General features: G+C 42.1%; 1 protein-coding gene across 2 annotated transcripts in view; it reads right to left on the bottom strand.

Moving 5' to 3' along the window:
• Window positions 1–4,455: 4,455 nt before the first annotated feature.
• CALN1 (calneuron 1) overlaps window positions 4,456–9,820 on the bottom strand; it is a 258,116-nt gene continuing 252,751 nt past the window's right edge. For both annotated transcript variants that reach the window (XM_026672327.2, XM_087957570.1), the window contains exons 5-6: window positions 9,619–9,772; window positions 4,456–5,401 (exon numbers count right to left, since the gene is read on the bottom strand). In XM_026672327.2, coding sequence (XP_026528112.1) covers window positions 5,274–5,401; window positions 9,619–9,772 — 282 coding nt within the window. In that variant the 3' untranslated portion in view covers window positions 4,456–5,273. The remainder of the gene's footprint in view (window positions 5,402–9,618; window positions 9,773–9,820) is intronic.

The raw sequence follows: 9,820 nt of genomic DNA, 5'->3' as shown, positions 1-9,820 counted from the left end.
ACATCACAAGGTAATAGTCTATGGCAGGGGTGTCCAACCTTGGCAACTTTAAGACTTGTGGACTTCAACTCCCAGAATTCCTCAGCCAGCTTTGCTGGCTGAGGAATTCTGGGAGTTGAAGTCCACAAGTCTTAAAGTTGCCAAGGTTGGACACCCCTGGTCTATGGAGATTCCCAGTCATCCAGGTCATGTTTGTCCCAAAGTCTCTTTTTCAGGAGGCAATTAGACTTCCTTGTTTTTACTTTGAAGACGTTTCACTTCTCATCCAAGAAGCTTCTTCAGCTCTTCAGTTCAGAACTGAAGAAGCTTCTTGGATGAGAAGCAAAATGTCTTCAAAGGAAAAAACAAGAAAGTCCAGTTGCCTCCTAAAAAAAGCACCTTTGGGATATTACAAAATAATGTTCACTACCTCGTACGTTAAAAATGTATACTAAGTTTGTCAGCATGATATAGCAAAGCTACTGGTTAGGACTGATGCCAAAAGTCATAGCTACTTGTTCTTAAATATGACTTTGTCTTATTGGAAATCTTTGATGGCAAAGAGACACTTTGTCCTTCAGTGTTCTTTTCCAAGTCAAACTCCCATCTGTTCCCAAATGTCTCTTTATTTGGAGGCTAAAATTTAATACAACAGCATTTAGAATTTGCCAGAGCTGCTGGGAAACATAATTATTTGACCCTCTGAGTGACAAAGTATCCTGATAGTATTTTCTGGGACATCCAATTCCTTGCCAGCAGTAGTCAACTGTTTTATGCAAGCCACTGTATACCATTCCAAGTTTTTTTTGCAGATTGCCCTCTTGGGAGTCAGCTTCATGATAGTACCGCTGTAAGAAGATGTGTGTTTTTAATTTGAATGGGAATACTAGATAGGAGTAACAAAACTGCCCTTTATAATGGCAGTTCATTACCACAGTTAACTCAATGGTTCATATTCCATCGGTGCCCTGAATAAAAGCTTTTGAGGTCCAATAACCAAAATAGCAGTTTATGAATATCACACATCCAGATACATGGGAGGATATACACAGCTTAGGAATTTGTGATGTGGACTGGAACCCATCTCAAAACTGTCTTGCAAAACTCTCCCTGCCAATCATGTTTACTTTTAATTTGCAATCTTTTTCACATGCTGATCTGGGAGAAAGCAACCTTATATCTTGTTGTTTTCTCCAGACCTGTGGAAAGTGACCTAACAGCACAGCCTGATCCAACATGGTACGTATGAAAACGAGGACAATAATAATCATACTGCAATCCTTCTCACCTTCTCTACTGCCCCCTCTTACTCATATCATTATTATGATTATTATTACTCTTTTGCACTGGAGACAAATTCCTTGGGGGGTCTCTAATCATATTTGGCCAAATAAAGTATTCTATTCCATAATATGTCACATGGGCTACAATAATCCAGAGCTCCATAAATGTCAGCCAAGAGGTTTATGCTCCAACTCAGAAGCGCAGATGTTTTGTGACTTCCTAACTTCTGTTAACTGAGACGTTTTGCAAACTTTCAAGCAGCACTTTTTCCCAGGTGTTTGTGTGTGTGTGTGTGTGTGTGTGTGTGCCATCACCCAAGTAGGATTCCCCCCCCCTTCTCCAGATGTTATTGTCTGATCTGAATGCAACACAACCATGGAAGAAATGCTATACAAGTGCAGGGAAGGGGAAGAAATAAGGCTTTGTGCAGAGAGCCCCATTTTTCTGGGAGTACACAGGTTTTTTTTACAACTAAGCAACACACAATCTGCCTCTGCATATTTACAAAAGGAGCACCCCTTCCTTTCAGCTAAACGATCTAGCAAATGTTTCCATGGGGTTCTAATAGAAACTCTATCAGCATAAACCACTGGACTGTCACTACAGCCTCCAAACTAGCAGAGAAATGGAGCCAATTTACCCCATTCTCACCTTCCCTACATCTGGCACACATACAAAGAAGTTGCCATGTGAGCCAAACGGAAAGGATGGTAAATGTCTATGGAGATTCTCAGTCATCCAGGTCATGGTGATCCCAAAGGTGCTTTTTCTTGAAGAGGCCACTGGACTTTCTTGGTTTCTCTTTGAAGAGGTTTCGCTTCTCAACCAAGAAGCGTCTTCAGCTCTTGAGCTTTTTTAGTACAAGAGCTGAAGAAGCTTCTTGGATGAGAAGCAAAACCTCTTCAAAGAAAAACAAGAAAGTCCAGTGGCCTCTTCAACAACAACAAAAAAAAGGCACTTTTTGGGAGAAAGGATGCTTATAATTGCTGGCCAAACAACATAAGCCGAGAACTTCATGTCGGATGCCTAATTTGTATGTTTAACTGGCCATTGGTCAATTTATGCTTTCCTGCTGAGCCAAATTGTTCTGAAACAACAGAAGTGGCTTTTTGGAGTGCTCTAATATTGGCACCAGTTTGTGGGATTTTAGTTGCTAGGTAAACACACATGCTAAGGATTTTCAGCCAGGCTGTAACATGCTTTAATTTTCATCTCCAAATATAGAAAGGGGGAGAGGGCTGCTACGTCCATCATCTTCATTTTCGGATCTCTCTTCATCCATAAACATTGCTGCCCCTATGTGAAATCATTTCTATTACAGGTAGTCCTCGACTTACAACCACAACAGAGCCCAAAATTTTGGTTGCAAAATGAAAACGGTTGTTACGTGAGTTTTGCCCCACTTTACGATTTTTCTTGCCACCGTTGTAAAGGGAATGGTTAATTAGTTGTCAAGTGAATTTGGCTTCCCCAACGATTTTGCAAAAAAAAAAAAAAAAAAAATATCATGTGAGTCCGGGACACTGCAACCGTCATAAATATGAGTCAGTTGCCAAGCATCTGAATTGTTAATCACGTGACCACGGGGATAATGCAATGGGGGTTAGTGTGAAAAATAGCCATACAGTTTTTCAAGACTGTTGTAGCTGTTGGAACTTCAAATGGTCATTAAACAAACTGTTGTAAGTGAAGGACTACCTGTAAATTGGCTTATATTAAGCTATTATTTTGTTGTTCACCTTTATTACTTCTATTTTTTGCTGCTGCAGCCACCACTACAAATGCTCTCAGTTTTTTTAAGTTACTTTTGGGTGGTTGTGCTGAGAAAGATAGAAAAGTCTTATACTCCGGCCATGTTTAAAAATTAGAATAATAATAAAAAAAATAACACAGAGGTCTATTATGATAATGTGGCTGCCTGAAGGAGAGTTGGGGTGCTCTGAATAGGGTAGCGCAGGTTCACAGTTAATGTGAAAAATCTGAAGTATAACATTTTCTATATATGCAGATATGGGTGTGTGAATGCAGAAGGCAAACAGCAAACCATTTCTGCAGCATTGCCAGGAAAACTACATGGTGTTTTTTTTTAAAAAAATACACACATACACACACACACAAACACATACACACAAACTCACCAGAAACTAAGCTTGACTTTATATGTACATAGACCACACACATACACACCCACCGTTAAGACTTGCTTATCGGTCCAATGGTCTACCAGGACCAGTGATGGACTACTCCTTGCTGCAGATTTCAAACCAGAAGCTTGTAGCTTAGCATGGAGGATTTTGTGGCTTCTTGCACTGAGCAAGGAGTCAGGCTGGATGACTTATGAGGTCCCTTCCAATTCGTACAAGTGAATTCACTCAGTAGAATTCATTTCAATGTGTGCATCTATGCACCCCCTCCATACATACGTGCGCTAGGAAAGTTAAGGAAAACGCAAAGAAGGGAGAAGTAATATTGTGGCTACACTCCTGCCTATGGCTCCCCGAGAATTATGTCCATACAGTTTATTTCATAGAATTATGGATAGTTCACACAATATACTGAACCCTAAGCTAGTCAAACAGGCTGTGTCTCCATATTACATTATCCCCCAGCACCACCCCAGATATAAACTGAGGTCAACTCAAACCTGGCCCACCAGTGCTTCATTTGTAATCGATCTGGTTTAACCTCACAGATAGAAGAATCATCATTCAATTTGAGGGAGCTGAATCAGAGGAAAGTCACAGGAGTTACAAACTCACCCACATTGTCTGGGGGACACCGAAGGTATGGAAGATAAATTCTGGCACCGGTTTCTAGAACAATTTCCTCTCCTTATCACATATCACCAAGCTGTTCCTGGCTACTGGTTGACTGAGCTATCTCCATCTTTGCAGTTAAGGCTATTATGGTCTGTGGTGGTGGACCAATCCATGCTGTCTTTACTCTCACTGAAAAAACTCAACTGAGATGTCCATCCTAAAGCAGGAACAACCTCACATCAGGTTTCAAGACAACTGGCACTTCCTTGATCCATTTTAAACCCTTACACTACAATCATACACATATATCATTTACCTCCAGGATCGTTGTAGCAAAATGTGCTAAGATAGTAAGCTGGGAGCAACCTCCAAAATTCTGTTTGGAAATTTTTGTGTAAGACAGATTTGAATAAGATCAATAGAGACTGTATAATGAATATGAAGCTATTTATACATTGGATCAAGGTGCCCAATAACTTTTTACAGCATTGTTGGAAAACAGGATAGGAAGACTCTGCATTGGCTTTTGTGAAACGCCCAGCATAACTTCATTTTCCTTACATAAAAGTGTTGATGGGAAAGCAGGAAGTGGATGAGTGGAATGCACTGGTTTGAAAACACAAAACACTGGACCAGTCTTATGTCTCGTAAATGAAGAACAAAACTTCTCTGAACCAACATCATTCATATTCGTGTCTCCAGACACAGATTTTTTCACCGGTTCCTTCAGCACTAAGGACTTGAATCAAAAACCCGAAAGTCAGATGAAATTGTAGAAATCATGGTCGTGAACTTGCTGTGGTGATGTGGACATTCTGTTTCCAGGAACGTGAGACATTTAAAAACAGATGCATGAAAGTGTCCTGGCCAGTAGGTGACCCTACCACGCAACCAGTGCTGAAACTTGATCAATGCATCTTTGTTTTCATCTACTGCTACCACATCAAAAATATAATTCAGGGCTTATGGTTTTCTTTTCTTTTTTATTGCATTAGGAAACCAAAAAAAAGAAACCATTAAAGCATTAAGACAGCCCTTTGATGTCCCTGCCAAGAGGATATGGTTGATTTACAGATATGCTGCCGGATACAGTTTCCTTGCCGGAACCGTTCCTCTTAACCTTCGCGCTCATTCACAGGTGCTCTCTCTCTCTCTCTCTCTCCTTTTGCCCGTTGATTTGAAAGTTGATCAGGGAGAAAGTTCACCGGGCAGCATGCGCATGCGTGGATCATTTGTTTCACAGTGTTATGGCTACTCCATGCCACTTCGGAGGATCTGATTGGCTGCGATCAACATGACACTGATAATAAAGGCCATAGCAAAAGCGCATATTAAACTCTTCCGTACGCAGGTCTGTCGATTTTGTTTCTGGGAATGCACTAAAAAAAAGGGGGGGGGAAGAGGAGGGGGAAGAGTTAAAAAGTTAAAAATCAATGCTTTCTGTTTTTAATAAGAGACACTTTTTATCTGGAGCAATTTTTATCTGGCTTATAAAAGGGGAATCAAATAGCTGTTCTGATTCCAGCTCTCCAAAGACGACAAAGCCTCTGAAGTTAACTCAAAGATTCCTTTATTAAGAGTGCCAGCACCCCCAGCACAAAGTTTCTCTCTCACCACAGGCTAACAAGTCTGCCCGGCTGAAGATGAATAGTTGTTTGCCATATCTATTAATCTCCGCCCCCTGCCTTTTATCCCCAGAGCTAGGGTGGGGCTTCGTTAGCAGTGGTGGCTCTTCCTTCCCAAGGACCGGCCCAGAGATTTCCACTGCCCTCCTCTCCTCTGCCTTCTGTGCATTCGTGTGTCAGTCACTGGACCCAGCTGTTCCTCATCAGCCACCTCCAGACCTGGGGTGCTATTGACTCTCCATCTGAGGGCTGACGGACAGCCCAGGCGCTCTCTCTCCCTCCCTCTTTCCCTCCCTCCCTCTCTCTGTGCCAGCTCCATTCCCACTTCCCCCTTGGAGCTCTCTGGTTGTCTTGATGCTGATCCTGACTCCCATGCCTCCTCCTCCTGTGATTTGGCTGCTGGAGGGGCCAGCAGCTGACAGGCCACAACAATAGCCATTGCAGCATCACTTCAGATTTATATATTACTTCAACATGCTTTACAGGCCTCTCTAAGTGACTTACAGGGTCAACATATTGTCCCCAACAATCGGGATCCTCATTTGACCAAGCTCACACGAATGGAAGGGTGAGTCAACCTTGAGTTGGTCAGGATTTAACTCCTGGCAGTGGGCAGAGTCAGCCTGTAATACAATTCTAACCACTATGCCACCAAAGCTCCACATACAATTTCTTCCATGAGATTGCCACCCAGGGAAAATAGATGCAGCTCAGGGTTGAATCATGGCACTCTAGAGATGGATAGTATTTGCTAAGTATACAAAAGTAAAAAGTTGACACTGTAATTTTACTTCGCAATTTACTGCATTGAAAAAAGTTGGAAATCAATGCTTTCCTCCTTTCTTTTTTTTTCTTTATCCCATACTTTCTTTTCCCTTCCCATTTCCCTACTATCTTTATTTTCATTTCTATTTTAAAACATACAGTTATAGAATCATTGGGCTGGAAGGGACTTTGGAGATCTTCTAGTCCAACCTCTTGTGGTCAGCCGGCAGCCTGCGGAGCTGGCGGCAGAGTCGGACAGTGGAGAGGAACATGGGCCAGCCCTGGAGTCTGGGGAGGGCTCAGACGAGGGATCTGTGTCCAATACAGAGATGGGGCCAGGGCCATCTGAGAGTTGTGTATGGACTCCAGAGCCTCCAGACTCTGATATCAGCAAGGCAGAGGAACAGGGGGAGCTTGTTCCCAGTGCACACTTGCGCAGAGCTGCCAGAAGGCAAGAACATTTAAGACAAAAGGAGTGACTTGGGAATAAGGCTTGGAGATGATTGGCTCCTCCCATAAGATATAAAGGAGGAGAAAGGGACATGAGCCTTTGCAGGAAGCAACTTTGTTCGTTCTGGTCGGTTTAAAATCTGAAACTCCGTGTTGACTTTGTGCTCCGTTTGGCCTTGTACAGCTAATGGGCAATTTAGTTGTTGGCAGTATTTCAAGGGAGATAAAGGTGGGTGCTTATCAGCCTTATCCCAAGAGACTGTGGCAAACTTCTGTTGGACTATTCATAAACTGTTTGGGATTCATTATGGGCTGTGAATGCATATAATTCACAGCTGTTGAAATAAAACAAAAGGTTTTTGGGGAACAGCATGTGATTGTTACTGTCTCAGGAAGCCTTGGTCAGAACAGAACCCTCCTACTCAAGCAGGTGACCCTATACTATTCTGGACAAATGTATGTCCAGTGTCTTCTTGAAAATCTTTTATTATTTATTATAATAATCCTAAAAAACACCTGAAATTTAAAAAAAAATTGGATTCTTGGTGCAATGGATCATTAGTGTGACTTAATAATGTTAATTTTGCCTTACAATAAAAAGTCTACAGGGAAAAAACAACAACTTCAGAGAGCACCAAAAGACCAACATCTTCCAGGGGATCTTTTAAAAACACTCTCGAAAGGAAAGTCAGAAAGAAAGAAGCACTAAGCCACATGATGGCAGTAGAACCTGACAATTTATTCAACTACTAGGTCCACATGTTGTGCAAAGCCATGATTTAAGAAATTTGTTAAATAAACCACATTTGGGCTGAATTCTAACTACTTGTCCATGCAGTTTATCAAACACAATAAATAGGTTTAGTCACCACACTCAGCCATGAGCATGGTGGCTTCATGCTATCTCCGACCTTAGTCTATGATTTGCAAACTTGGTGCCTGAGTAACAGATCTGATTTTTTTAAAAGAAGTATGATTGGGGATCTTTTTTTTTTTCTGAAATAGGATTGCCATGTGTTTTATCTGACAGAGAACAATCCTCTATTGCAGGGGTGTCAAACTCGATTTCATTGAGGGTAACATCAGGGTTGTGTTTGACCTCAGGGGGGCTGGGAGACCGTGGCTGGGGTAAGCATGGCCAGCTTGACATCACTTGTGTCGGGGGCACCTTTGGTGGCCAAGTGCTAAGGAAGGACTTCCCTCAGACCCTTCCTCACACTCATTAAAATCTCCTTCCTTCCTTCCTTCCTTCCTTCCTTCCTTCCTTCCTTCCTTCCTTCCTTCCTTCCTTCCTTCCTTCCTTCCTTCCTTCCTTCCTTCCTTCTTCCCTCCCTCCCTCCCTCCCTCCCTCCCTCCCTTCCCTTCCTCCTTTCCCTTCCTCCCTTCCCTCTTCATTCTCCTTCCTTCTTCCTTGCCCTCTTTTCTTATTTTTCCTTCCTTGCTCTCTTCTCATCTTCCTTTCTTTTTCTTTCCTCTTTCCTGTTCTCCTTTCCTGTCCCTTCTTGCATGCTCAAATGCAAAAGGGGATACATTGCTCCTTTTGTTTTGTTTTTAGTTTGTTTTGCTAGCCTTCTGCTACTGGAAATGGAGCTCAGGGTAGCCATGCGCAGCCTCCCCCCCGCCAGCTCCGTTTTTGCTGGCAAAGGCACAGTGGGCTGGTCCTTTGCTGTTTCCAGAGTGGCCCGCAGCCCAGATCTAAGCAACCCATGGGCCAAATCCATCCTGCGGGCCTGCTCTGTTGCAACTTTTTTCAACTCGAGCTCCATCAAAGAGGTAGACTTCAGTGTCCAGAATCTTTCATATTGCTACGGGATATTTCATTGGGAGAAAGTTGTTCTGTCTAGGAGGTTATTCATTCTTAGTTTGTTTTAAAGGTAAAAGAACCACAAAAAGAGAGAGGAATCAGAGCAATGGCCTTTGGTGGTTCCTTCACTTTATTAAATAGTACAGCTCGGCCCTATTATGTTCAACAGAACATACTCCATATAGGATTAGACTTGTGAATGGTTGCTTAGTGACTATTCAAACTTATAAAAGATCCCCCAAAGGTATTATGGCCTGGATTCAAATTTTTGATGGTATCCCCCCCCCCGCCTCCCACAGTCATATTTTAGATGCTTGACAACAGACAACTGACAACCGCATTGATGGTTGTTTGCAGTGTCCCTGAAGTGGCGGAGTCAAAAGAGGAATCACCCTAGAATCTCTACATAGACACAAAAAATGATTCAGTCCATCCCCTTCTTGACATTCATTAACCCTTATCTAGCACCAAAATAGTGCTAATTGTTAGTTGAATGGGTTCCTGTGCACAGTGCATAGTTCCATTAAATCAGTTTAACTGTAAATTCATGCGTAGTTATGGTCTTTCACATCTTATAGTCCCACAATCATGTAACCACAATTTATGATGTTCTTTGCTGGAAACCAGTGTTTACTTCTGGTTTCCAGCAAAAAAAAAAAAAAAAAAAAATAGCCATTGCAGACAAGCCATGGCATTCATTTAATGACTGTACCATTTGCTTTACGAAGATCACATTTAATTAACGACTACTGCCAAAAATGGAAAATCAGGCTTGGTTGCGTGATTGGCTCAACTTACAACTTTCAAGACCTATGACAGAAATTCCAGGCTTCTGTATGGGAGAAAGTTGAGGATTACCTGGACAAGCGGAACATTCCACTTATTCTATGTGCTCTGTGAGGAAGAAGAAAGTCAAATCATTTTATGTGCTCAATGTATGACAGAAACCCACCTTCAAATTCTGTTTGACAGTTACCAGAGTTCTCATTTAAACTCTCCTCTTCATTGATGATAATATTTTCAATGTCCTTCATGGTTAAGTGATCCTGGAATGCATGGTAGAGGATGTGTTTAAGCTCCTCCAGTGTTATCCGTTGCATGTCAAACTGGGGAGAGAAAGTGAGACTTTAGTCAGATTTTAGTTTGCCTAAAAA

Source organism: Notechis scutatus, chromosome 1 (assembly GCF_049901735.1).
Source record: "Notechis scutatus isolate UNSWTSFEM ecotype Mainland chromosome 1, rNotScu1.2, whole genome shotgun sequence".
Lineage (NCBI taxonomy): Eukaryota > Metazoa > Chordata > Lepidosauria > Squamata > Elapidae > Notechis > Notechis scutatus.
The sequence above is the reverse complement of the archived record's forward strand: the minus strand, read 5'-3'. Positions and strand labels throughout refer to the sequence as shown.